Source organism: Colius striatus, unplaced genomic scaffold, assembly GCF_028858725.1.
Source record: "Colius striatus isolate bColStr4 unplaced genomic scaffold, bColStr4.1.hap1 scaffold_129, whole genome shotgun sequence".
Classification (NCBI taxonomy): domain Eukaryota; kingdom Metazoa; phylum Chordata; class Aves; order Coliiformes; family Coliidae; genus Colius; species Colius striatus.
The window spans coordinates 15,469-43,153 of record NW_026908420.1 but is presented as its reverse complement, the minus strand read 5'-3'; the positions used below and the strand labels follow the sequence as shown (position 1 = coordinate 43,153).

Genomic DNA, 27,685 nt, shown 5'->3' with positions numbered 1-27,685 from the left:
TCTGACCCCCCCCAAAGTGGGATTCCCCCTGGGGACCCCCCCCTCAAGTGGGAGACCTCCTTCCTGACCCCCCCCACATGAGATAACCCCTGGGGACCCCCTCCCTGTGACCCCCACATGGGATCCCCCACTAAGACCCCCCCTCCCTGTGACCCCCCTCAAGTGGGAGACCCCTTTCCTGACCCCCCCCAACATGAGATAACCCCTGGGGACCCCCTCTGTGACCCCCCCCCCACAAATGGGATTCCCCACAGAGGACACCCCCCCTTTTGACCCCCCCCAAGTGAGATTCCCCCTGGGGACCCCCTCTGTGACCCCCCTCAACTGGGAGACCCCCTTCCTGACCCCCCCCACATGAGATAAGCCCTGGGGACCCCCTTCTTGCCCCCCCAACATGAGATTCCCCCTGGGGACCCCCTCCCGGGGGACCCCCCCCTCAAGTGGGAGACCCCCTTCCTGACCCCCCCCACATGAGATTCCTCCTGGGGACCCCCTCTGTGACCCCCCCGCAAGTGGGAGACCCCCCTTCCTGACCCCCCCATGTATGATTCCCCCTGGGGACCCCCTCTGTGACCCCCCCAAGTGGGAGACCCCCTTCCTGACCCCCCAACATGAGATTCCCCCTGGGGACCCCCTCTGTGACCCCCCCAAGTGGGAGACCCCCTTCCTGACCCCCCAACATGAGAATCCCCCTGGGGACCCCCTCCTTGAGCCCCCCCAACATGGGATCCCCCACTGAGCCCCCCCCCACCCCGAGACTCCCCCCCTCCCCATATGTAACCCCCCCCTTCCCTGTCCCCCTCAGGACCCCCTGGGGGAGCCGTGGGACCCCCCCGAGCTGGAGCTGCACCTGCCCTTTGTGGGGTACTCCTACAGCCGCGGGGACCCCGAGTGAGCGCCGGGGGGGGGCAATGGGGGGGCGGGGGCCATGGGAGGGGGCGTGTCGGGGTGGGGGGAGGGGCACAAGAAAAGGAGGGCTCTGAGGAAATGGGGGGCTCGGGGGTGACCCCCGGGTGTCCTCTGGTGACCCCCGGGTGTCCTTTTGGGGGGGAGGGGCACAGGTGACCCCCCTGTTTTGTGTGTGCCCCCCCCCCCACCTGCACTAGGGAGAGGAGGAGGAGGAGGAGAGGAAGATGAGGAAGAGGAGTGGGACCAGGACACAGCCATGGAGCTGGAGGGGGACTGGGGGACCCCCCCTGAGTCGGGGACCCCCCCTGACACCGAGACCCCCCTGAGCACAGGGGCCCCCCCCCAGCACTGAACCTCCCATGGACAGGGTCCCCCCCCAAGCTTCAGGGGCCCCCCCAGGACCCCCCTTTCCACAAGAGCCCCCCCCACCTATGAGACCCCCCCAACCTCAGGGAGACCCCTCCCCAAAAGCGACCCCCCCGCCCGTGGGGACCCCAAAACCTCCTGACCCCTCCCCACAAAAAGGACCCCCCCCCCCCTTCAGGGCACCCCACGGGGGGTCCCCCCCTCAAAGCCCCTCCCCCAGCCGCAGCCCCCCCCAAGGGGGTCCCTGCACCCCCAGCCCCCCCCAGACCGCCCCCCCCAGCCTCGGGGGTCCCCCCACGGACGCCGCCCCCCCCTCGTGCAGCCCCCCCGGCCACGGAGCCCCCCCGGCACCCCCCCAGCAGCCGGTATGTGGGGGGAGGGTCCCGGGGGGGGTCTCATGTGGGCGGGGGGGGGTGGTCCCGGGGGCGGTTCGGTATTCGGGGGGGGGGGGTCCGGGGGGGGTCCCGGGGGGGGGAGTCGGTAAACGGGGGGTCGTTCGGTGCAGGGGGGAGGTGCTGGGGGTCCTGGAAGGGGGGTTCAGTACTCGGGGGGGTCGTTCGGTGCAGGGGGGGAGGTGCCGGGTGTTCGGGGGGGTCTCAGAAGGGGGGTTCAGTACTCGGGGGGTTGGTCCGTGCAGGGGGGAGGTTTTGGGGGTCCTGGAAGGGGGGTTCGGTACTCGGGGGGTCGTTTGGTGCAGGGGGGAGGTGCCGGGGTTCAGGGGGGATCCCTGAAGGGGGGGTCGGTAAACGGGGGGTCGTTTGGTGCAGGGGGGAGGTTCGGGGGTCCGGGGGGGTCCCGGAAGGGGGGGGTCGGTAAACGGGGGGTCGGTCGGTGCAGGGGGGAGGTTTTGGGGGGTCCTGGAAGGGGGGTTCAGTACTCGGGGGGGTCGTTCGGTGCAGGGGGGAGGTTCGGGGGTCCGGGGGGGTCCCGGAAGGGGGGGTCGGTAAACGGGGGGTCGGTCGGTGCAGGGGGGAGGTTTTGGGGGTCCTGGAAGGGGGGTTCAGTACTCGGGGGGGTCGTTCGGTGCAGGGGGGAGGTTCGGGGGTCCGGGGGGGTCCCGGAAGGGGGGTTCAGTACTCGGGGGGTCGTTTGGTGCAGGAGGGAGGTGCTGGGGTTCAGGGGGGATCCCTGAAGGGGGGGTCGGTAAACGGGGGGGTCGTTTGGTGCAGGGGGGGAGGTTCGGGGGTCCGGGAGGGGGTCCCGTAAGGGGGGGTCGGTAAACGGGGGGGTCGGTCGGTGCAGGGGGGAGGTTTTGGGGGTCCTGGAAGGGGGGTTCGGTACTTGGGGGGTTGGTCCGTGCAGGGGGGAGGTTTTGGGGGTCCTGGAAGGGGGGTTCGGTACTTGGGGGGGTCGGTCGGTGCAGGGGGGAGGTTTTGGGGGTCCTGGAAGGGGGGTTCGGTACTTGGGGGGTCGGTCGGTGCAGGGGGGAGGTTGCGGGGTCCGGGGGGGTCCTGGAAGGGGGGGGTCGGTAAACGGGGAGTCGTTTGGTGCAGGGGGGAGGTGCTGGGGTTCGGGGGGGTCCCGGAAGGGGGGTTCGGTAAACGGGGGGTCGTTCGGCGCCGGGATCCGGGGGGGGTTCGGTAAACGGGGGGTCGTTCGGGCGCCGGGATCCGGGGGGGGGGTCTCCCGGGGGTCCCACAGCCCGCGGTTCCCACAGGCGCGTCCGGAGCCCCCGGGGCGGGCGGCGGGGCCGGGGCCGGTGTCGGCGTCTGTGTCGGTGTCGGAGCCGCTTCTGGTGTCGGGGCCGGTGCCGGTGCTGGAGCCGCCGCCGGAGCCGCTGCCGGTGCCGCTGCCCGTGGCCGCGTCCGTGTCGGTGGCGGAGCCGGATCCGGTTTCGGTGCCGGTGTCCGTTTCGGGGCCGGTTTCGGTGTCGGGTCCGGATCCGGTTTTGGTGCCGGTGTCCGTTTCGGTGCCGGGTGTCGGGGCCGGATCCGGTTTCGGTGCCGGTGTCCGTTTCGGGGCCGGATCCGGTGTCGGTGTCGGTGCCGGTGCCGGTGTCGGGGCCGGATCCGGTTTCGGTGCCGGTGTCCGTTTCGGGGCCGGATCCGGTGTCGGTGCCGGTGTCGGGGCCGGATCCGGTGTCGGAGCTGAGCGCGGCGCTGGCTGCGGAGCGCTGCGGGCGGGCGGCGCTGGAGCGGGAGCTCGGGCTGCTGCGGGCGGCGGGACAGGGGCTGGCCCGGTACGGGAACGGGGACCGGGAACGGGGGGGTCCGGGACGGGAACGGGGACCGGGAACGGGGGTCCGGGACAGGAAACGAGGGTCTCACCGGGACGGGAACGGGGGGTTTGGGACGGGAACGGGGGAAGGGAACAGGGGTCTCACCGGGACGGGAACGGGGGGTCCAGGACAGGAACGGGGGTCTCACCGGGACAGGAATGGGGGGGTCCGGGACGGGGAACGGGGGCTGGGAACGGGGGGTCTCACCAGGACGGTAAACGGGGGGGGCCGGGAAGGGAGGTCTCGGGGGTCCGGTACCCGGAACGGGGGGTCTTGGGGGTCCGGTACTGGAACGGGGGTCCGGGATGTGAATGGGGGTCCCAGTACGGGACCAGGGGTCCGGGACGGGACCGGGGGTCTCACCGGGACAGGAATGGGGGGGGTCCGGGGCAGGGGGGGTCAGGACGGGACCGGGGGTCACCCCGGTATTGGGGGGGGGGGGGGGGTCAGGATTGGGGCGGGGGGTCTCTCCAGCACGGGACCGGGGCCGGGGGGGGGTCACACCAGGACAGGGTTTGGGGGTGTCCCCGTGGGGTCCCCCCCCCCGATGAGACCCCCCCTCACGCCCCCCCCAAGGCGGGCTGCAGGAGGCCGAGAGCCGTAACCTGGAACTGGAAGCGAAGCTGCGGCGGCTCCAGAGCGCCCCCCCGGGGCCCGGCCCCCCCCCCGAGCCAAGGCAAGACCCCGACCCCCCCCCCAGCCCCCCAAAACAGCCGGCTGCCCCCCAAACCCCCTCCCCAAATCACTTTGATTCCCCTCCCCGGGGGGGGCTCCCCCGAAATCTGTGTCCCCTCCTCCTTAAAATCACTCAGGACCCTCCTGACCCCCCCCAAAATCTCTTGGGGACCCCTGGAAACTCTCATCCCAACCTCACCTCAGCCCCCCCAAATTTGGGGGGGGGGCCCAACAGGGGGGATTGTGTGTGTGTGGGGGGGGGGACACAGCACCACATCCCCTCTCCTAAAATTGGGGCGGGGGGGAGATGCCAAACCAAAAAGGGGGGGTTGGGGGGGGGGAGTTTGGGGTCCTCACCCTCTCCCCAAAGTGGGGGGGGTCCCCAAAAGGTCATTTTGGGGGGTGGGGGGGGGTGTCCAATAGTGACTCCCCCCCCCCCCATTTCCATTGCAGGAGCTGCGGGGCAGCCCCCCCCCCACCGCGCCCCCCCCCTCGGACCCCCCGGCGGACGTAAGGGGGGGTTATTTTGGGGGGGGGGTGTTTTTTGGGGGGGGGTGTCTGTGTTTTGGGGTGCAGGGGGGGGGCTGCTGACACTCTCTGCTCTCTCTGCAGCCCGGCAGCGGGGGCCCCCCCCCGGCTTTTCCGCTCCCCCCTGGGGCTCCCCCTGTCCCGGCACCTCCTGCTCTGGGGCCCGGGTACGTGTGGCTGTGCCCCCCCCACCCCAAAATCCACCCCCCCCCCCACTCCCCCCACCCCCTGCCCCTCCCCCACCTCAGCTCTGGCTGTTCCCACCGCGACCCCCCCCCCCCCCCCCCCGGGCTGTGCGACCCCCCCCGAGGCTGTTCCACCCCCCCACTCGCTGCCACCACTCACCCACCACCCCCCCCCCCCCACCCCTTGTGGGGGTCACCCCTAGATTTAGGGGGGCTGGGAGGGTTGGGGGGTGTCTCTAATTTGGGGGGGGGGGGGTCACAGGGTCACCACGGTGCACCCTGACCCCCCCCCCCTCCTCCTATTCCTACCCCCCCCCACAGGTGCCCGGTGCCCCCAAGGACTGTTTGCTGCTCTGTGCCACCGGCCTGCGCCCCCCTGCCCCCCCCGGGACCCCCCCCTGAAGGAACCCCCCCCCCAAAAAAGCACCAGCACCCCCTTTTCTTGCACTTGACACAATGGGAGGGGGGGAAATCCCCTGCCCCCCCCCCAAACCCACCCCCCCTGTACATAGCCCCCCCCCCCAACCCCACTACACACAGTGCCCCCCCCCCAGGGATGGTTTTTTTGGGGGGGGTCCCCACAGTGCCCCCCCAGGGATGTTTTTGGGTGTGGGGGGGTCACCCATCGCCCCCATGACCAGAAACGAGGGGCAACAGCACTTGACCCCCCCCCCAACCCCCCCTCAAACCCCGGGGGGGTCACACACGATGTCACCCCCGGGGGGGGGGGTCTGTCACCTCCCCCCCCCCCCAAATGACACCCCCCAGCCCCCCCCCCGCTAGTAATTTATTGGTAGGGACCCCACATTTGCACTAACCCCCCCCTTTATTTATACCCCCCCCCCTTTTTTGCCCCCCCCCGGGGGGGGGAGAGAGAATAAAGTTGTGTTTCTGGGACTGGGCCCAGTGTTGGGGGGGGGACACCCCCAAATTTGGGGGTGGGGGAGACATGGGGACCCCAAATATTTATGGGAAGGGGGGGCACAGACTCGTGGGACCCCCAGATTTAGGGGAGGGGGGAAGACAAGGACATGTGGGGACCCCAAAATATTAAGGGGGGGGGACATGGGAACCCCCAAATTTGAGCGGGGGGGGGGACAGGGGTGTGTGGGGACCCCAAATCTTATCGGGGGGGGGGTCACAGACACGTGGGGGACCCCGGATTTTGGTGTGTGGGGGGGTGATGTGTCCCCATCCTGTGTCCCCCCCAATCCCCATCCTGCCCCCCCGTGTCCCCCCACCCCCATTGTGTCCCCCCCATGTCCTTCTGTCCCCCCTTGTGTCCCCCCCACCCTTCCCCCCAGCTCCCCACCATCCCCATCGTGTCCCCCTCTGTCCCCCCATGTCCCTTCTGTCCCCTCGTGCCCTCCCATCCTCATCTTGCCCCCCATCCCCATCGTGTCCCCCTGATGTCCCCCCATCTCCTGTCTGTCCCCCCATGTCACTTCTGTCCCCATTGTGTCCCCCCCATGTCACTTCTGTCCCCATTGTGTCCCCCATCCCCATCCTGCCCCCCATGTCACTTCTGTCCCCATTGTGTCCCCCACATCCTCATCCTGCCCCCCCATCTCCCCCCATCCCCGTGCCCCCCCATGTCCCTCTGTCCCCATCGTGTCCCCCCATGTCCCCTTCTGTCCCCCCATCCCCATCCTGCCCTCCATGTCCCATCTGTCCCCATCGTGTCCCCCCATCCCCATCCTGCCCCCCATGTCCCCATCGTGTCCCCCCCATGTCCCTTCTGTCCCCCTTGTGTCCCCCCATCCTCATCCTGCCCCATGTCCCCCCCATGTCCCATCTGTCCCCATCGTGTCCCCCCATGTCCCATCTGTCCCCATCCTGCCCCCCATGTCCCTTCTGTCCCCCCATCCCCATCCTGCCCCCCATGTCCCTTCTGTCCCCCCATCCCCATCCTGCCCCCCATGTCCCCCCCATGTCCCATCTGTCCCCATCCTGCCCCCCATGTCCCTTCTGTCCCCCCATCCCCATCCTGCCCCCCATGTCCCCCCCATGTCCCATCTGTCCCCATCGTGTCCCCCCATGTCCCATCTGTCCCCATCCTGCCCCCCATGTCCTTCTGTCCCCCCATCCCCATCCTGCCCCCCATGTCCCTTCTGTCCCCCCATCCCCATCCTGCCCCCCATGTCCCCCCCATGTCCCATCTGTCCCCATCCTGCCCCCCATGTCCCATCTGTCCCCATCGTGTCCCCCCATGTCCCATCTGTCCCCATCCTGCCCCCCATGTCCCCCCCATGTCCCTTCTGTCCTTGTGTCCCCCCATCCCCATCCTGCCCCCCCATGTCCCCCTCATGTCCCATCTGTCCCCATCGTGTCCCCCATGTCCCTTCTGTCCCCCTTGTGTCCCCCCATCCCCATCCTGCCCCCCATGTCCCTTCTGTCCCCATCGTGTCCCCCTCATGTCCCATCTGTCCCCATCCTGCCCCCCATGTCCCTTCTGTCCCCCCCCATTCGTGTCCCCATCTCACAGGGACACCCCCCTGTCCCCCCCCATCCCCTTTGTCCCCTCGTGTCCCCCCACCCCGTGTCCCCCCCTTCCCCCCCCCCAAAACGCCTCGGGACCCCCCCAGATACCACAAGAGTCTCTTTAGTATAAATTAGAGGGGATTTGGTGACAGTGAGGGACAAAGGGGGGTGTTGGGGGGGGGGAGGGGCGTTGTGGGGGGGTCTCGGTGCCCCCGGGGGGGGGTTTTGGGGGGAGGGGTCTCGGCTACACCACGGTGCCCCCGGGGGAGCTGCTGCTCTGCGAGGGGAGACCCTGGGGGAGGAAAGGGGGGGGGGGTCACAGCTCTGGACACTCCCCTGTGACACCCCCCAAATAAACACAGCACGAGGGGGGTGAAGCCCCCCCCAAATGGATCCCGTGTGGCCCCCCCCCCAAATCCCTCCCAGGTTACAACTGGGACCCCCCAAAGCCCCTCCCAGCCCCCCTGGGACCCCTTTAACCTCCCCAAACCCCCTTTTACCCCCCCAAAAACCCCCTCCCAGCCCCCCCAAACTCTCTATTCCCTTCCAAACCCCCCCAAAGCCCCTCCCAGCCCCCCTGTGACCCCTTTACCCTCCCCAAACCCCCTGACCGCCCCCAAACCCCCTCCCAGTGCCCCCAAACCCCCTCCCAGCTCCCCTCTGACCCCTTTAACCCCCCAAGCCCCCTGACACTGCCCCCAAAGCCCCTCCCAGCCCCCCTGTGACCCCTTTAACCCCCCAAACCCACTCCCAGCTCCCCTCCGACCCCTTTAACCCCCCAAACCCGCTCCTAGCGCCCCAAACCCTCTCCTACTCCCCTCAAACCCCCTCCCAGCACCCCCAAACCCCCTCCCAGCCCCTCTCTGACCCCTTTATCCTCCCCAAACCCTCTTCTACTCCCCCCAAACCCCCTCCCAGCCCCTCTCCGACCCCTTCACTCTCCCCAAACTTTTACTCCCCCCAAACCCTCTCCTACTCCCCCCCAACCCCTTCCCAGCCCCTCTCCGACCCCTTTACCCTCCCCAAACCCCCTCCTACTCCCCTCAAACGTCCTCCTAGCCCCCCCAAACCCCCTCCCACCCCCCTAATCCCCTCCCAGCACCCCCAAACCCCCTCCCAGCCCCCTTCTGACCCCTTTACCCTCCCCAAACCCCTTCCCAGCTCCCTTTACCCTCCCCAAACCCCCTCCCAAACCCCTCTCCGACCCCTTTACCCTCCCCAAACCCCCTTCCCGACCCCCTTTACCCCCCACTCCCGCTCCCAGCACCCCCAAACCCCCTCCCAGCCCCCCAAACCCTCTTCTACTCCCCCCAAACTCCCTCCCAGCCCCTCTCCGACCCCTTTACCCTCCCCACACCCCCTCTCCGACCCCTTTACCCTCTCCAAACCCCCTCCCAGCTCCCCAAACCCTCTCCTACCCTCCCCAAACCCCCTCCCAGCCCCTCCCCAACCCCCTATACCCCCCACTCCCGCTCCCAGCACCCCCAAACCCCCTCCCAGCCCCTTCTCCGACCCCCTTTACCCTCCCCAAACTTTTACTCCCCCCAAACCCTCCCCAAACCCCCTCCCAGCCCCCCAAACCCTCTCCTACTCCCCCCAAACCCCCTCCCAGCCCCCTCTCCGACCCCCTTTACCCTCCCCAAACTCTTTTACTCCCCCCAAACCCTCCCCAAACCCCCTCCTAAACCCCCTCCCAGCCCCCCAAACCCTCTCCTACTCCCCCCAAACCCCCTCCCAGCCCCTCTCCGACCCCTTTACCCTCCCCAAACCCCCTCCCCGACCCCCTTTACCCCCACTCCCGCTCCCAGCACCCCCAAACCCCCTCCCAGCCCCCCAAACCCTCTTCTACTCCCCCCAAACTCCCTCCCAGCCCCTCTCCGACCCCTTTACCCTCCCCAAACCCCCTCCTACTCCCCTCAAACCTCCTCCTAGGCCCCCCAAACCCCTCCCACCCCCCTAATCCCCTCCCAGCACCCCCAAACCCCCTCCCAGCCCCCTTCTGACCGCTTTACCCTCCCCAAAGTCTTTTACTCCCCCCAAACCCCCTCCCAAACCCCTCTCTGACCCCTTTAACCTCCCAAACCCCCTCCTAGCGCCCCAAACCCTCTTCTACCCTCCCCAAACCCCCTCTCAACGCCTCCAAACCCCCTCCCAGCCCCCCAAACCCCCTCCCAAGCCCCTCTCCGACCCCTTTACCCTCCCCAAACCCCCTCCCAGCCCCCTTTACCATCCCCAAACCCCCTCTCAAGCCCCTCTCCGACCCCTTTACCCTCCCCAAACCCCCTCTCCGACCCCTTTACCCTCCCCAAACCCCCTCCCAGCCCCCTTTACCCTCCCCACACCCCCCTCCCACGCCCCCTTTACCCCCCAGCCCCGCTCGCAGCGCCCCCGCGCCCGCTGGCAGTGCCCGTGGGGGGACTCACGGCGCCGCGGGGCCGCTGCCAGGCGCACACCAGCCCCTCCTGGCAGGCGGTGAGGATGCAATCCTCCAGGAACAGCAGCACCGTGAGCCTCTCGTGAGCGATCTTCTTGCACACGAGCGGCTCGAGCAGCGGCACCTCGTGCAGGCGCGGGCACAGCGCCGTGCCCAGCACCTTGGCGGGATCCATCCCGCCCCCGTCCCCTCCCCCGGGGGCTTTGTCGCCTCCCCCGCCGCGGTTGATGCTGCCCAAGCTGTGGTACCGTTTGTGTTCTCCCTTTTCGTTCCCTCCGCTCGCTTTCGGGCGCTCTCGGAGGGTCAAAGTGGAGAAGCGACCCCCGGCGAGGGTCGGGGCGGCGTCGGGGGGCTGCGGGAGGCTGTTGGAGCGGGACAGGGAACGGGGCAGCCCCGGGGGAACGGCGGCGGGCGCGGGGAGGGGGCGGGGACGGGGGAGGGCGGCTCGGGGAGGGGCCAGAACGTCCTCGGTGAGGTCCCAGAGGCAGAACTGAGTGTCCTGGCCGGCGGATCCGAAGCGGTAGGTGACGCCGGGGCTGCGCTGGGCGAGGGGCTGCGCTTGGGGAGGTTCCTCCTCTTCCTCTTCATCCTCCTCCTCCTCCTCCTCCTCCTCCTCCTCGCTGAGTTCCGGGGCGGCGGCGGCAGCGAAAGGATCGAAAGCCACGGCGTTCACCCAGGATTTGTGCCCGTGGCCACGGGCCACCACTCGCCCTTCGGCGAAAGACCACACGGTGACCAGATCGTCCTCTCCTCCCGTCACCACGTAGCGGCCGTCGGGGCTCCAGCACACGCACAGCAGCCCCCCGAAGTAGCTCTTCATCATCCCCTGCAGCAGCATGGCCTCGAAGTGGAAGACCCGCAGGCAGCCGTCCTGGCTCACGCACGCCAGCCAGCGGCCGTCCGGGCTGAAGGCGAACTCGTTGAGGGCTCCTTGCCCCACCTCCCACTTGAGGAGGGGGTTCCGGGGGGTTTTGCTCTTGCAGGAGAACACGCTGAAGCCCTCGCCCCGCGTCACGAGGCTGTAGTGCGGCGGGGACGCCCCGCACGGCTGCTCCGAGTCGTAGAGGTAAAGGCGGCCGCTGGCGTGAGCCGCCAGGAACAGCCGCTCCCGCTGCGGCAGCCACTTCACCAGCGTCACCTTGGTCTTGTCGATCAGGCGCTGGGAGGGGGGAGAAGGGGAGGGGTGAGGGGCTGCCACCTCCCTCTGCCCTCCCCTGGGGGCTGGCACCTTCTCCTGTCCTCCCCTGGGGGCTGGCACCTTCTCCTGTCCTCCCCTGGGGGCTGCCACCGTCCTCTGCCCTCCCCTGGGGGCTGGCACCTTGCTCTGCCCTCCCCTGGGGGCTGGCACCTTCTCCTGTCCTCCCCTGGGGGCTGGCACCTTCTCCTGTCCTCCCCTGGGGGCTGGCACCTTCTCCTGTCCTCTCCTGGGGGCTGGCACCTTCTCCTGTCCTCTCCTGGGGGCTGGCACCTTGCTCTGCCTTCCCTGAGCACCCTCCTGAGCACCCACCCTGCCCTGAGCACCCTCCTGAGCACCCACCCTGCCCTGAGCACCCTCCTTTCTCTGAGCACTCATCCAGCCTGCCCTGAGCACTCTCCTGAGCACCCTACTGAGCACCCACCCTGCCCTGAGCACTCTCCTTGCCCTGAGCACCCACCCTGCCCTGAGCACCCACCATGCCCTGAGCACCCTCCTGAGCACCCACCCTGCCCTGAGCACCCTCCTTTCTCTGAGCACTCATCCAGCCTGCCCTGAGCACTCTCCTGAGCACCCTACTGAGCACCCACCCTGCCCTGAGCACCCTCCTGAGCACTCTCCTTTCCCTGAGCACTCTCCTTGCCCTGAGCACCCACCCTGCCCTGAGCACCCTCCTTGCCCTGAGCACCCTCCTTTCTCTGAGCACTCATCCAGCCTGCCCCGAGGACTCTCCTGAGCACCCATCTGAGCACCCACCCTGCCCTGAGCACCCACCATGCCCTGAGCACCCTCCTGAGCACCCACTATGCCCTGAGCACCCTCCTGAGCACCCTCCTGAGCACCCACCCTGCCCTGAGCACCCACCCTGCCCTGAGCACCCTCCTTGCCCTGAGCACCCTCCTTGCCCTGAGCACCCACCCTGCCCTGAGCACCCTCCTTTCTCTGAGCACTCATCCAGCCTGCCCTGAGCACTCTCCTGAGCACCCTACTGAGCACCCATCCTGCCCTGAGCACCCTCCTGAGCACTCTCCTTTCCCTGAGCACCCTCCTTGCCCTGAGCACCCTCCTTTTTCTGAGCACTCATCCAGCCTGCCCCGAGGACTCTCCTGAGCACCCATCTGAGCACCCACCCTGCCCTGAGCACTCTCCTTGCCCTGAGCACCCACCCTGCCCTGAGCACCCACCATGCCCTGAGCACCCACCATGCCCTGAGCACCCTCCTGAGCACCCACCCTGCCCTGAGCACCCACCCTGCCCTGAGCACCCACCATGCCCTGAGCACCCTCCTGAGCACCCACCCTGCCCTGAGCACCCTCCTTTCTCTGAGCACTCATCCAGCCTGCCCTGAGCACTCTCCTGAGCACCCTACTGAGCACCCACCCTGCCCTGAGCACTCTCCTTGCCCTGAGCACCCACCCTGCCCTGAGCACCCACCATGCCCTGAGCACCCTCCTTTCCCTGAGCACCCACCCTGCTCTGAGCACTCACCCAGCCTGCCCTGAGCACCCTCCTGAGCCCCCACCCTGCCCTGAGCCCCCACCTCCTCGTTGTAGAGCCTGCTGCTGTCCTTCCTGACCAGGTCGAGGCGCTGCAGCTGCCCGGCCGAGAAGCCCACGAGCAGCGCGATGGAGTCGGCGGCGGCCGTGAACTGGTTGAAGTCGTGGCACGTGGGCTGAGGCCCCTTGTAGATGCGCTTGTCGATGGGCTTGTGCAGGTCCAGGGACTGAGGGGTCACACGGGGCACGTGGGCACCCCAAAACAGCCCCCTAAGCCCCCACAACCTCCTCTGAAGCCCCCTGAACCCCCCAAAGACTCCTCAACGCCCCTGAACCCCCCCAACCTCCTCTGAACCCCCCTAAGCCTCCTCAACCCCCCTGAACCCCCCACAACCTCCCTGAACCCCCCAAAACCTCCCTGAACCCCCAAAGACTCCTCAACCTCCCTGAACCCCCCAACCTCCTCTGAACCCCCTGAACCCACCACAACCTCCCTGAACCCCCAAAGCCTCCTGAACCCCCCTGAACCCCCCCACGGCCTCCCTGAACCCCCAAAGCCTCCTGAACCCCCCTGAACCCTCCAACCCCCCCTGAACTCCCCAAACGCCCCCCGAATCCCCCCAAAACCACCCTGAACCCCCCAAAGTCCCCACAACCTCCCTGAACCCCCCAAACCCCCCCCGAATCCCCTCAAAACCCCCCCTGAACCCCTCCAACCCCCCGGAACCCCCCAAACTCCCCCCGAATCACCCCAACCCCCCCCTGAACCCCCTAGCCTACCCCCCAGAACCCCTCAGCGTCCCTCCAACCCTCCCAAAACTCCTCTAAACGCCCCCCCCCGACCCCCCCCCCGCCCCGGTGACCCCGTTATTATCACCCGGCGCCCCCCGGCCGCCCCGGGCCCGTTCGGCCGCCGCTCCGCCCCGTTACCCGCCGCTTTCCGCGGCCGCCGGCGCCGGCGCCTCCGTAGAAGTAGAGCTCGCGGCCCAGGTTGCAGCAGACGCGCTGGGCCGCGCTGCCGGGGCGCTCGGCGGGCGGCAGCTCCAGGCGCACCAGGGACAGGCGAACGGGCGGCGGCGCGGCCGGGCCCGCGGCGGCGGGGGGAGGCCCCGGGGCGGCGGCGGCGGCGGGGCCGGCTCGGGGCCGCGGCTCGGGGCCCAGCAGGCGGTACGAGCCTTCGCGGGTGCGGAACTGGCTCTTGAGCGGCAGCGGCGGAGGCGGGAGCCCGGCGGGAGCTTCCCCGGGGCCCGGAGCCGCCGCCGCCGCCGCCGCCATCTTCCCGCGTCACGTGACCCCGCCCACCGCCGCTGCCACGGCAACGCCAGAGTCACGTGGCCCGTGTCCGACCGCGGACGTCATGGCAACGCACCCCCATCACGTGACTCACTCCCGCCCGCCCGTCGCCATGGCAACGCCGATGTCACGTGTCTCGAGTCAGCCCGTCGCGGCAACGCCGGCGTCACGTGACCCAGTTCCGCCCAGCCAACGCGCCCCCGTCACGTGACTCGCTCCCGCACGCCCGCCGCCATGGCAACGTGTCACGTGACTCCAGTCCGCCCCCCCGTCACGGCAACGCCGCTGTCACGTGACTCGAGACCGTGCCCCCCCCGCCATGTATCACGTGACCCAGTCCCCCCCGACACGTGACCGGAACTCACGACAACGCCCAGTGTCACGTGACCCGCTTTATTTTGGGGGGGGGGGGTGACACACACGCGACCCCCCGAGACCCCCCTCAGCCCTCCGTTGGGCCCGGGCACACGTCGGCGGCCGCCGCGGGGGGCCCGCCGGGGCTCTGGGTGCCGGGGGGAGGCGGCTCCGAGCTCGAGGGGCTGCGGGGGGCCGCGTCGGCCGCGGGGGGCGCCGCCGGGGGGGTCTCGGCGCTGCCGGGGGGGTCCTGGCGACACAAACGGGGGGTCAGGGGCGGCCCCTCCGCTCCCAACGGGGGGCACGGGGGGTAGGGGGGGGCTGTACCTTGGGGGGGGCCGCGGGGGGGGGAGCCGGTGCCCCCCGAGCTCTCCTCGTCCTCGGGGACGCTGATGAAGATCGGGGGGGGGCTCCAGGTCGGCTCCCCCCAGCTCAGGGGGCGCCTCGGCGGGCGGGGACCCCGCTGCGGGGGCCGAGGGCGGCGCCGTCGCCTTCCCCTTGTCCTCACCCGGCGGCTTCGGCGGCTTCTCCTGGGGACGGGGAGCACAGGGTGAGGGGGGGCCCGTGCCCCGGCCTTGGGGGGCTCCGTGGGCACCCCGATACCCCCCCCTCGTGCCCCCACCTCTCCGGGCGGCGCGTCGGGCTCGTGGCGGGCCGAGGCCTCCAGGATGGCCATGGTGGAGAGCGGGATGTGCGCTTGCTGCGGAGGGACACGGGTTAACGAGGAGGGGCCGCATGCTGGGGGGTGCTGAGGCCCCAGGGAGGGGTTTGGGGGTGCTGAGGCTCTGGGGAGGGGGTTTGGGGGTGCTGAGGCTCTGGGGAGGGGGTTTGGGAGTGCTGAGGCCCAGGGAGGGGTTTGGGGGTGCTGAGGCCCCGGGGAGGGGTTTGGGGGTGCTGAGGCTCTGGGGAGGGGTTTGGGGGGTGCTGAGGCCCAGGGAGGGGTTTGGGGGTGCTGAGGCCCAGGAGGGGTTTGGGGGTGCTGAGGCTCTGGGGAGGGGTTTGGGGGTGCTGAGGCTCTGGGGAGGGGGTTTGGGGGTGCTGAGGCCCCAGGGAGGGGGTTTGGGAGTGCTGAGGCCCCGGGGAGGGGTTTGGGGGTGCTGAGGCTCTGGGGAGGGGTTTGGGAGTGCTGAGGCCCAGGGAGGGGTTTGGGGGTGCTGAGGCCCAGGAGGGGTTTGGGGGTGCTGAGGCTCTGGGGAGGGGGTTTGGGGGTGCTGAGGCCCCAGGGAGGGGGTTTGGGAGTGCTGAGGCCCAGGGAGGGGTTTGGGGGTGCTGAGGCCCCGGGGAGGGGTTTGGGGGTGCTGAGGCTCTGGGGAGGGGTTTGGGAGTGCTGAGGCCCAGGGAGGGGTTTGGGGGTGCTGAGGCCCAGGAGGGGTTTGGGGGTGCTGAGGCTCTGGGGAGGGGGTTTGGGAGTGCTGAGGCCCAGGGAGGGGTTTGGGGGTGCTGAGGTCCTGGGGGAGGGGGTTTGGGAGTGCTGAGGCCCAGGGAGGGGTTTGGGGGTGCTGAGGCCCAGGAGGGGGTTTTGGGGATGCTGAGGCCCCCAGGGTGGGGGTTTTGGGGGTGCTGAGGCTCTGGGGAGGGCTCTGGGGGTACCTGGTGCGGGGTGAGGGCTCGGACGTGGCTGAGCAGCGGCTCCCGCAGCTCGGGGCACTTGTCGAAGATGGCGGCCAGCTGGGGAGGGGGCAGCTGCAGCACCACCTGGAAGGACTGAGGCTTCGTGCGCTGGCAGCACTTGATGAAGCCCTCCCACACCTTGGGGTACTTCCACACCTGGGGGGTAACACAGCCCAGACACGGGGGTGAGGAGTGGGGAGTGGCTGTGGGACAGAGGCAGGGCTGCCAGGAGGGGACAGAGCCCCAGGGACAGGACAGACACCCAGGGACAGAACCCCAGGGACAGGACAGACAGACAGGGACAGAGCCCCAGGGACAGGACAGACAGGGACAGGACAGACAGAGCCCCAGGAACAGGACAGACACACAGGGACAGGACAGACAGAGCCCCAGGGACAGGACAGACACACAGGGACAGGACAGACACACAGGGACAGGACAGACAGAGCCCCCAGGGACAGACATCCAGGGACAGGACAGACACACAGGGACAGAACCCCAGGGACAGGACAGACACCCAGGGACAGGACAGACAGAGCCCCAGGGACAGACACCCAGGGACAGGACAGACAGAGCCCCAGGGACAGGACAGACACACAGGGACAGGACAGACAGAGCCCCAGGGACAGCAGGATGGGGGATCCACTCCTTTCTCACCTCCAGGGACAGACCAGAGCTGCCCATCCATCCATCCATCCATCCAGGTGTCCATCCATGCATCATCTCCATCCACCCATCCATCCATCCATCATCTCCAATCATCATCTCCACCCAGCCATCACCTCCATCCACCCATCTTCCTCCATCCATCCATCCATCCTTTCCATCCATCATCTCCATCCACCCACCCATCATCTCCATCCATCACCTTCATCCATCCATTCATCTCCATCCATCCATCCACCCACCCACCCATCACCTCCACGCATCCATCCATCATCTCCACCCACCACCTCCATCCATCCATCCATCCATCCATCCATCCATCCACTCATCATCTCCATCCATCCACTCATCATCTCCATCCACTCATCACCACCACCATCCATCACCTCCATCCACTCAACACCCCATCCATCCATCCATCCATCCACCACATCTCCACCCACCATCCCATCCATCCAACCATCACCATCCAACCACTCCATCCATCCATCACCACCATCCATCCATCATCACCATCCACCCATCATCACCATCCATCCATCCATCACCTCCATCCATCCATCACCTCCACCCACCCATCCACCCATCACCTCCATCATCCACCACCTCCATCCACCCATCACCCCATCCATCCATCCACCACCACCATCCATCCCTCCATCCACCCATCCATCCATCACCATCCATCCATCACCTCCACCCATCCATCCATCACCTCCATCCATCCATCACCTCCCATCCATCCATCACCTCCATCCATCCATCACTCCATCCACCCATCACCTCCATCCATCCATCATCTCCATCCACCCATCACCTCCATCCATCCATCACCTCCATCCACCCATCCATCACCTCCAACCATCCATCCATCCCATCAACCATCCAACCACACCAACCACCATCCATCACCCATCCACCCATCACCTCCATCCACCCATCATCACCCAACCATCATCTCCAACCACCCATCCATCATCTCTATCCATCCATCATCTCCATCCATCCATCACCTCCAACCATCATCTTCGTCCATCCATCCATCATCTCTATCCATCCATCATCTCTATCCATCCATCATCTCCATCCATCCATCATCTCCATCCATCCATCACCTCCATCCATCATCTTCATCCATCCATCTACTATCTCCATCCATCCATCCATCCACCATCTCCATCCATCCACCCATCTCCACCCATCACCTCCATCCATCACCTCCATCCACCCATCACCTCCATCCACCCATCACCTCCATCCATCATCTTCATCCATCCATCCACCCACCCATCACCTCCATCCATCCATCTACTATCTCCATCCATCCATCCATCACCTCCATCCATCCACCCATCACCTCCATCCATCCATCACCTCCATCCACCCATCACCTCCATCCATCCATCACCTCCATCCATCCATCCATCACCTCCATCCATCCATCCATCCATCCATCACCTTCATCCATCCATCACCTCCATCCATCCATCCATCCATCCATCACCTTCATCCATCCATCACCTCCATCCATCCATCACCTCCATCCATCCATCCATCCATCCATCACCTTCATCCATCCATCACCTCCATCCATCCATCACCTCCATCCATCCATCACCTCCATCCACCCATCACCTCCATCCATCCATCACCTCCATCCATCCATCCATCACCTCCATCCATCCATCCATCACCTTCATCCATCCATCACCTCCATCCATCCATCACCTCCATCCATCCATCCATCCATCCATCCATCACCTCCATCCATCCATCACCTCCATCCATCCATCACCTCCATCCATCCATCCATCCATCCATCACCTTCATCCATCCATCACCTCCATCCACCCATCACCTCCATCCATCCATCACCTCCATCCATCCATCCATCACCTCCATCCATCCATCCATCCATCCACCCATCACCTCCATCCATCCATCACCTCCATCCATCCATCACCTCCATCCATCCATCCATCACCTCCATCCATCCATCCACCCATCACCTCCATCCATCCATCACCTCCACCCATCCATCCATCACCTCCATCCATCCATCCATCCATCCATCCATCCATCACCTCCATCCATCCATCCACCCATCCATCCATCACCTCCATCCATCCATCACCTCCATCCACCCATCCATCCATCCATCACCTCCATCCATCCATCTCCATCCACCCATCACCTTCATCCATCCATCCATCCATCACCTTCATCCATCCATCATCTCCACCCATCACCTCTATCCACCCATCCATCATCTCCATCCAACCATCATCTCCATCCACCCATCATCTCCATCCATCATCTCCATCCACCCATCCATCAGCTCCATCCATCCACCATCTCCACCCATCACCTCCATCCATCCATCCATCACCTCCATCCATCCCCATCCATCCATCACCTCCATCCATCCACCCATCATCTCCATCCACCCATCACCTCCATCCACCCATCATCTCCATCCATCACCTCCATCCACCCATCCATCATCTCCATCCATCCATCATCTCCATCCACCCATCATCTCTATCCATCCATCATCTCCATCCATCACCTCCATCCATCCATCCATCCATCCATCACCTCCATCCATCCATCATCTCCATCCACCCATCATCTCCATCCACCCATCATCTCCATCCATCCATCCATCCATCTCCATCCATCCATCCATCACCTCCATCCATCCATCATCTCTATCCATCACCTCCATCCATCCATCTCCATCCATCCACCCACCCCCTCCGTCCCCAGCCCCAGCGCTGCCCGGGCCGTGCCTGCTTCATGATGAGGCGGGACAGGATGTTCATGACGAAGCCGCCGAGCCGCGGGTACATGGTGAGCGCCTGGATGACGGTTCTCATGAGCAGCATGGGCAGGGGGCTCTGCTCCATCAGCTGCTGCATCACCACGGCCAGCACCTCGGACGTGTACACGTTGCGCTCGGCGAAGCACAGGTTGGTGGCTGCGGGGGGCGCGTGTGAGCGGTGCCAGGGGCTGCCAGGGGGTGGCACCGGCCCGGAGGCCCTGGCACCCACCTTTGATGATGGATTTCATGTCGCACTTGGAGGAGTCGATGTTGTGCAGCGCGATGAGCAGCTCGCCCGGGTTCAGCGGCGACACGGCCGAGGCGCCGTCACCTGCGGGGTGGCACGGGGTGGCACAGGGACTCGGGGGTGGCACTGGGACTTGGGGGTGGCACAGGGTGGCAGTGGGTGGCACTGGGACTCAGGGGTGGCACAGGGTGGCAGTGGGTGGCACTGGGACTCAGGGGTGACACTGGGACTCAGGGGTGGCACGGGGTGGCAGTGGGTGGCACTGGGACTCAGGGGTGGCACGGGGTGACACTGGGACTCAGGGATGGCACTGGGACTCGGGGGTGGCACGGGGACTCAGGGGTGGCACTGGGACTCGGGGGTGGCACTGGGACTCGGGGGTGGCACGGGGACTCAGGGGTGGCACTGGGACTCGGGGGGTGGCACTGGGACTCAGGGGTGGCACTGGGACTCTGGGGTGGCATGGGGTGGCACTGGGACTCAGGGGTGGCACTGGGACTCAGGGGTGACACTGGGACTCGGGGGTGGCACTGGGACTCGGGGGTGGCACGGGGACTCGGGGGTGGCACTGGGATTCGGGGGTGGCACTGGGACTCAGGGGTGGCACTGGGACTTGGGGGGTGGCACTGGGGTGGCACTGGGACTTGGGGGTGGCACTGGGACTCTGGGGTGGCACTGGGGTGGCACTGGGACTTGGGGGTGGCACGGGGTGGCACTGGGACTTGGGGGTGGCACTGGGACTCTGGGGTGGCACTGGGTGGCACTGGGACTCAGGGGTGGCACTGGGTGGCAGTGGGTGGCACTGGGACTCAGGGGTGGCACGGGGTGGCACTGGGACTTGGGGGTGGCACTGGGACTCTGGGGTGGAACTGGGTGGCACTGGGACTCAGGGGTGGCACTGGGACTCAGGGGTGGCACAGGGTGGCACTGGGACTCTCGGGTGGCACTGGGTGGCAGTAGGACTCTGGGGTGGCACGGGGTAGCACTGGGATTCGGGAGTAGCACTGGGACTCTGGGGTGGCACAGGGTGGCAGTGGGTGGCACTAGGACGGGGTGGCACTGGGACTCAGGGGTGGCACAGGGACTCAGGGGTGGCACAGGGTGGCAGTGGGTGACACTGGGACTCGGCGGTGGCATTGGGTGGCACTGGGACTCTGGGGTGGCACTGGGTGGCACGGGGTGGCACTAGGACTCAGGGGTGGCACTGGGTGGCACTGGGACTTGGGAGTGGAACTGGGACTTGGGGGTGGCACTGGGTGGCACTGGGACTCAGGGGTGGCACAGGGTGGCAGTGGGTGGCACTGGGACTCAGGGGTGTCACGGTGCTGTGTCCCCAGAGTGTCCCCAGGCTGTCCCCAGGGTCCCCCATGGCCCCAGGCTGTCCCCAGGCTGTCCCCTACCGTGCTGTGTCCCCAGCAGCCGGTTGAAAACCTCCTTGACCACGATGGGGTTCAGCTTGATGAGCTTGGCAGCGCCTGAATCACCTCTTTCTGCACCCAAAACAGCAGCTCTCAGCTGTCACCAGGGGTTGGGGGGGACACTGGGGGTTGTGGGGGACACCAGGGGCTTGGGGGGACATCATGGGGTGGGGGTGTGGGGTCCACACAACCTTCTCCAGCCCGTTGAGGACGGGGATGAGGAACCTGACGTCCGGCAGCCGCTTGTGATACAGGTCCCGGACCCTCTTGACCAGCTCAGGGGAGGGGGGCACTGCCAGGGGAGGGGTGGCACGTCACTGAGGGGGGCACTTGTCGCCCCCCAGGCGCCCCCTGCCGCTCCCCCCAGGCCTTGCCTTTGTCTGTCAGGCTGTGCAGGCAGCGGGTCACCAGCGTCTCGGCTCCCTTGGGACAATTCTCCACCAGCAGCAGCAGCTCGGGCGAGTTCATCCCCATCCCCCGGATCTGCGGGACAGGCCCCGGGGTGAGGGCTGGGGAGGGTCCTGAGGGGCTCCCCCAGCCCTGAAGCAGGTTCCTGCTGCTCAGGGGCCACAGGGATGAGCCCAAGGGGGGTTGGGAAGCTCCTGAGGAGCCTCCCTGGGCAGCCTGGGCCAGGGCTCCCTCAGCTCAGCACCAAAACACTTCCTTCCCCCTGTTCCAGGTGAACTTTGTGTGTCCCACCTCGTGTCCATCAGCCCTCGGCCCCTGGGAGCCCTCCTGGGAGCCCCTGGCACCAGTTCCCTGTCCCTCTGGGACTGGGGAGCCCAGAACTGGCCACAGGACCCCAGCTGAGACCCCACCAGGGCAGAAGAGAGGAGCAGAACCTCCCTGGCCCTGCTGCCCACACCTTGGTAGCCACCCACAGCACCTTGGTAGCCACAGCACTCTGCTGCCCCTCAGGAGCTCTCTCAGTGCCCAATTCAAGCTGGTTGGACATTGCAGCCTCTGCTGAAGCCCTTCAGTGCCCAACTCAAGCTGCTGCTGGATGCCACAAGCTCCAGCACTCTGGTGCCCCTCAGTGCCCAACTCAAGCTGCTGCTGGATGCCACAAGCTCCAGCACTCTGCTGCCCCTCAGTGCCCAACTCAAGCTGCTGCTGGATGGCACAAGCCCCAGCACTTTGGTGCCCCTCAGTGCCCAACTCAAGCTGGTTGAGATGCTGCTGGATGCCACAAGCTCCAGCACTTTGGTGCCCCTCAGGAGCTCCCTCAGTGCCCAGCTCAAGCTGGTTGAGATGCTGCTGGATGCCACAAGCTCCAGCACTTGATGCCCCTCAGTGCCCAACTCAAGCTGCTGCTGGATGCCACAAGCTCCAGCACTCTGTTGCCCCTCAGGAGCTCTCTCAGTGCCCAGCTCAAGCTGGTTGGACATTGCAGCCTCTGCTGAAGCCCTTCAGTGCCCAACTCAAGGTGCTGCTGGATGCCACAAGCTCCAGCACTCTGGTGCTCCTCAGGAGCTCTCTCAGGAGCTCCCTCAGTGCCCAGCTCAAGCTGGTTGGATGCTGCTGGATGCCACAAGCCCCAGCACTCTGCTGCCCCTCGGGAGCTCCCTCAGTGCCCAGCTCAAGCTGGTTGGATGCTGCTGGATGCCACAAGCCCCAGCACTCTGGTGCCCCTCGGGAGCTCTCTCAGGAGCTCTCTCAGTGCCCAGCTCAAGCTGGTTGGAGGTTGCAGCCTCTGCTGAAGCCACCAGCGCTCCCAGTTTGGTTCCATGCCCGGAGCCCGTCCCTCACCGGCTGCTCGATGACGCGCAGCACCGTGCGCTTGATGTCGGCGATGGCCTCGGTGTACACAGACGCCAGCTCGTGGATCAGCTTGTGGTTGTGGGGCAGCAGAGCCAGGTAGAGGTACAGACACTGCTTGATGGTCTCCTCTGTCCAGGGAGCGGCCACCTCTGCGCCACACACACGCCGTCAGCGCCCAGCCCGTGCCCGGGGAAGCCGCCGGCAGCCCAGGCGGCGCCTCACCCGTGTCCTTGTCGGCGCCGAACAGGACGGACGGAGGGTTGGGGTGCACCAGGAGCTGCAGGTAGTTGAGGGCGAACTTCTCCACGTACTCCCGCAGCTGATCCTTCTCGTACATGCGCTTGATGAACAGCAGGGCCTGCTGCCTCACCTGCAGCACAGCACGGGGCAGCTCTGGGCACCAGCAGCCACAGCCAGGGGCAGCTCTGGGAACCAGGAGCCACAGCCAGGGGCAGCTCTGGGCACCAGGAGCCACAGCCAGGGGCAGCTCTGGGAACCAGGAGCTACAGCACGGGGCAGCTCTGGGCACCAGGAGCTACAGCACAGGGCAGCTCTGGGAACCAGCAGCCACAGCCAGGGGCAGCTCTGGGAACCAGGAGCCACAGCCAGGGGCAGCTCACAGGGGAACCCACAGCCAGGGGCAGCTCTGGGAACCAGCAGCCACAGCCAGGGGCAGCTCTGGGCACCAGCAGCCACAGCCAGGGGAGGCTCATGGGGGGAATCCACAGCCAGGGGCAGCTCTGGGCACCAGCAGCCACAGCCAGGGGCAGCTCACAGGGGAACCCACAGCCAGGGGCAGCTCTGGGAACCAGCAGCCACAGCCAGGGGCAGCTCACAGGGGAACCCACAGCCAGGGGCAGCTCTGGGAACCAGGAGCCACAGCCAGGGGCAGCTCTGGGAACCAGGAGCAGCTCTGGGAACCAGCAGCCACAGCCAGGGGCAGCTCTGGGAATCAGGAGCTACAGCCAGGGGAGGCTCATGGGGGGGATCCACAGCCAGGGGCAGCTCTGGGAACCAGCAGCCACAGCCAGGAGCAGCTCTGGGAATCAGGAGCCCCAGCACAAAGCTCCTCTGGTGGCCAGAGGTTGGGGGTTGACAGGACTCCAGCAATGGGCAGCTCTGGGAACAGCAGCCACAGCCAGGGGCAGCTCACAGGGGAACCCACAGCCAGGGGCAGCTCTGGGAACCAGCAGCCACGGCCAGAGGCAGCTCACAGGGGAACCCACAGCCAGGGGCAGCTCTGGGCACCAGAACCCATAGTAAGAAGCTCCTCTGGTGCCCAGAGGTTTGGGGGTGTCAGGAGCCCCAGGAACCCCAGCACAAAGCTCCTGCAGTGCCCAGTAGCCCCAGCAAGGAGCAACTCTGGTGCTCAGGGACTCCAGCACAAAGCTCCTCTGGTGCCCAGAGGTTTGGGGGTGCCAGGAGAGGAGCCCCCAGGAGCAGCCCCTGCGGTGCCCTGGAACCCCAACCCAACTTACAGGGAATGAACTGCATCAATTTGAGGAGAAACACAAGGAATTTGGGACCCAGCAGCAAAAGGGACGAGTGGGGGTGATGAACAGACACATTTGGGGGTGAGACACCCCCCAAACCCCCCCAGTGCCTCCCCTGCTGGAGCTCTGGATCATCCCAACGCTGCTTCTCTCACCCCAAACCCAGCTGAGCCCGCTGGGGCCACACCACGGAGTGAGGGGGACGCACTTCACCCCCTCTGCTCATCCCCCCAGCCCCCCAAAAGCTCCCCCAGCCCCCCAAAAGCTCCCCCAGCCCCCCACCTTGTCCTTCTCGTGGGAGCTGAGGTCCAGCAGCACGTGCAGATACTGGAACTGCCGCGACGGCCGCTTGAAGATGAGATCGCGCAGCGTGGACATGCCCAGGTAGGTCCGGCTCTGGGGACACCAAACGCCCCCCTGCTCAGCCACAGCCCCCCAAAAAGCCCCAAATCCACCCCCTGCTCAGCCACAGCCCCCCAAAACTCACTCCCTGCTCAGCCACAGCCCCCCAAATCCACCCCCTCCTCAGCCACAGACCCCATAATCCACCCCCTGCTCAGCCACAGCCCCCCAAATCCACCCCCTGCTCAGCCACAGCCCCCCAAATCCACCCCCTCCTCAGCCACAGACCCCATAATCCACCCCCTGCTCAGCCACAGCCCCCCAAATCCACCCCCTGCTCAGCCACAGCCCCCCAAATCCACCCCCTCCTCAGCCACAGACCCCATAATCCACCCCCTGCTCAGCCACAGCCCCCCAAAACCCCAAATCCATCCCCTCCTCATCCACAGCCCCCCAAAAAGCCCCAAACCCCACCCCCTCCTCAGCCACAGCCCCCCAAAACCCCAAATCCATCCCCTGCTCATCTACAGCCCCCCAAAAACCCCCAAACTCACCCCCTGCTCAGCTACAACCCCCCAAAAAGCCCCAAAATCACCCCCTGCTCAGTCACAGCCCCCCAAATCCACCCCCTCCTCAGCCACAGCCCCCCAAAAAGCCCCAAACTCACCCCCTGCTCAGCCACAGCCCCCCAAAAAGCCCCAAACTCACCCCCTGCTCAGTCACAGCCCCCCAAATCACCCCCTTCCTCAACCACAGCCCCCCAAAACCCCCAAACCCACCACTCCCTCAGCCACAGCCCCCCAAAATCCCCAAATCCACCCCCTCCTCATCCACAGCCCCCCAAAAAGCCCCAAACCCACCCCCTGCTCATCCACAGCCCCCCAAAACCCCCATGATGATGGAAGAAGTGGGAGTTTGGGTGGTTTTCTGAGGGAAAAGTGGGGTTTGGTGAGATTTTGAGGGACAAAGTGGCTTTTAGTGAGGTTTTGAGGGGAAAAGTGGGGTTTGGTGAGATTTTGAGGGACAAAGTGGCTTTTAGTGAGGTTTTGAGGGGAAAAGTGGGGTTTGGGTGGATTTCTGAGGTACAAAGTGGCTTTTAGTGAGGTTTTGAGGGGAAAAGTGGGGTTTGGGTGGATTTCTGAGGTACAAAGTGGCTTTTAGTGAGGTTTTGAGGGGAAAAGTGGGGTTTGGGTGGATTTCTGAGGGACAGAAGTAGGTTGTGGGTGGATTTCTAAGAGAACAAGTGCAGTTTGGGTGCTTTTCTGAGGGAAAAGGTGTGGGTTCAGCGAGGCTGACAGGGAAAGAGCCTGGTTTGGGGGTTTCTCCCCACCCTGGAGCCTCCCAGAGCCGAGCTGCTGAGGGCTGAGGCTCAGGGCGAGGAATCAGCCTCCAGCAGCTCCAGGAGCTCCCCCAGCCCCCCTGTCCCTGTGATTCTCTACCCTTTGGCCTTGCCAAAGCCCAGGGGGGTGTGTGGGGGGCGACTGTGCCCCAGCCCCACCTCGTCCTCGCAGTACTTGCGCACGACCTCCAGCGCGCTCTCGGTGATCAGCGGCGCCTCCAGCACCACCTTGGTGAAGATCCTGCGTGGAGACGGGGCTCAGGGGGCGCTGGGGACACACAGACAGCCCCTGGGGACGGCTGCAGGGCTGCTGCCCCTGCCCCTCACCCGTCCTTCTGGTCTGGCTTCTCCTGCAGCCCCGACAGGAGCCCGATGAGACACTCGTCGTAGCGCTCCAGGCTGCCCGAGGGCAGGCTGCTCAGGTAGCTGTTGTACTCCTGGAAGAGCCAGGCAAAGGCCAGGTCCAGGCGGCCCCTGATGTCATCCAGGACGAAGGACAGCACCTCGCTCTTCAGGGGCACCTCAAACTGTGTCACCAGCGAGGCCAGGATCTTCACCCGGGCCTGGGGGGCACAGAGGGGATGGCTGAGACTTGGAGGGGGGTGTGGGGTGAGGAGGGGGCTGGGATCAATGCCAGGGGTGAGGAGGGGGCTGGGATCAATGCCAGGGGTGAGGAGGGGGCTGGGTGAGACTTGGAGGGGGGTGTGGGGTGAGGAGGGGGCTGGGAGCAGTGCCAGGGGTGAGGAGGGGGCTGGGAGCAGTGCCAGGGGTGAGGAGGGGGCTGGGAGCAGTGCCAGGGGTGAGGAGGGGGCTGGGAGCAGTGCCAGGGGTGAGGAGGGGGCTGGGTGAGACTTGGAGGGGGGTGTGGGCTGAGGAGGGGGCTGGGAGCAGTGCCAGGGGTGAGGAGGGGGCTGAGTGAGACTTGGAGGGGGGTGTGGGGTGAGGAGGGGGCTGGGAGCAGTGCCAGGGGTGAGGAGGGGGCTGGGAGCAGTGCCAGGGGTGAGGAGGGGGCTGATTCAGTGCCAGTGGGTAAGGAAGGGGCTGGTTTATCCCAGGGGGTGAGGAGGGGGCTGCTTGGGTGCCAGGAAGTGAGGAGGGGGCTGGGTGGATGCCAGGGGTGAGCAGGGGCTGGTTTATCCCAGGAGGTGAGGAGGGGTCTGTTTGGGTGCCAGGGGTGAGGAGGGGTCTGGGATCAACGCCAGGGGTGAGGAGGGGGCTGTTTGGGTGCCAGGGGTGAGGAGGGGGCTGTGTGGGTGCCAGGCTGAGGAGGGGGCTGTGTGGGTGCCAGGGTGAGGAGGGGGCTGGGATCAATGCCAGGGTGAGGAGGGGGCTGGTTTATCCCAGGGGGTGAGGAGGGGGCTGTGAGGGTGCCAGGGTGAGGAGGGGGCTGTGTGGGTGCCAGGCTGAGGAGGGGGCTGTGTGGGTGCCAGGGTGAGGAGGGGGCTGGGATCAATGCCAGGGTGAGGAGGGGGCTGGTTTATCCCAGGGGTGAGGAGGGGGCTGTTTGGGTGCCAGGGTGAGGAGGGGGCTGTGTGGGTGCCAAGGGGTGAGGAGGGGGCTGGTTTATCCCAGGGGTGAGGAGGGGGCTGTTTGGGTGCCAGGCTGAGGAGGGGGCTGGTTTATCCCAGGGGTGAGGAGGGGGCTGTGTGGGTGCCAGGGTGAGGAGGGGGCTGGGATCAATGCCAGGGTGAGGAGGGGGCTGTTTGGGTGCCAGGGGTGAGGAGGGGGCTGTTTGGGTGCCAGGGGTGAGGAGGGGGCTGGGATCAATGCCAGGGGTGAGGAGGGGGCTGGTTTATCCCAGGGGTGAGGAGGGGGCTGTGTGGGTGCCAGGCTGAGGAGGGGGCTGTGGG

At 66.5% G+C, this 27,685-nt stretch overlaps 3 protein-coding genes across 3 annotated transcripts in view; 1 reads left to right on the top strand and 2 right to left on the bottom strand.

The window, feature by feature from the left end:
- Nucleotides 1-1,345: 1,345 nt before the first annotated feature.
- LOC133629081 (basic proline-rich protein-like) lies at nt 1,346-5,283 on the top strand (the record flags this gene model as incomplete). Its single annotated transcript, XM_062019718.1, has 6 exons — nt 1,346-1,640; nt 2,933-3,454; nt 4,081-4,169; nt 4,622-4,678; nt 4,781-4,863; nt 5,203-5,283. Coding segments are annotated over 6 exons (1,127 nt in total), but the record flags the coding sequence as incomplete, so codon positions are not given.
- A 2,199-nt stretch (nt 5,284-7,482) lies between these two features.
- On the bottom strand, nt 7,483-13,802 carry DMWD (DM1 locus, WD repeat containing). The gene is made up of 4 exons (XM_062019717.1): nt 13,418-13,802; nt 12,532-12,714; nt 9,786-10,955; nt 7,483-7,654 (listed from the first exon to the last, which is right to left on the bottom strand). The coding sequence occupies exons 1-4, from the start codon at nt 13,760-13,762 to the stop codon at nt 7,607-7,609; spliced, it is 1,746 nt and encodes a 581-aa protein (XP_061875701.1). The 5' UTR covers nt 13,763-13,802; the 3' UTR covers nt 7,483-7,606.
- Nucleotides 13,803-14,160: 358 nt separating this feature from the next.
- Nucleotides 14,161-27,685, bottom strand: part of LOC133629079 (symplekin-like) — a gene marked incomplete at its 5' end in the record, with an annotated part of 28,679 nt that continues 15,154 nt past the window's right edge. Inside the window, 15 exon segments of the mRNA XM_062019716.1 lie at nt 14,161-14,384; nt 14,462-14,664; nt 14,757-14,834; nt 15,725-15,901; nt 19,204-19,391; nt 19,465-19,566; nt 20,883-20,948; nt 20,951-20,972; nt 21,092-21,192; nt 21,275-21,383; nt 22,650-22,810; nt 22,884-23,031; nt 24,437-24,550; nt 25,995-26,076; nt 26,163-26,398. Coding sequence (XP_061875700.1) covers nt 14,174-14,384; nt 14,462-14,664; nt 14,757-14,834; nt 15,725-15,901; nt 19,204-19,391; nt 19,465-19,566; nt 20,883-20,948; nt 20,951-20,972; nt 21,092-21,192; nt 21,275-21,383; nt 22,650-22,810; nt 22,884-23,031; nt 24,437-24,550; nt 25,995-26,076; nt 26,163-26,398 — 1,998 coding nt within the window.

Coding starts and splice junctions, on each gene's coding strand:
- DMWD (XM_062019717.1), bottom strand. CDS start 13,762: ATGGCGGCGGCGGCGGCGGCGGCTCCGGGCCCCGGGGAAGCTCCCGCC. Junction 10,956..12,531: donor GCAGGCTCTACAACGAGGAG/GTGGGGGCTCAG, acceptor CCCCCCTCCCAG/CGCCTGATCGACAAGACCAA. Junction 7,655..9,785: donor GGCAGCGGCCCCGCGGCGCC/GTGAGTCCCCCC, acceptor TTCCTCCCCCAG/GGTCTCCCCTCGCAGAGCAG.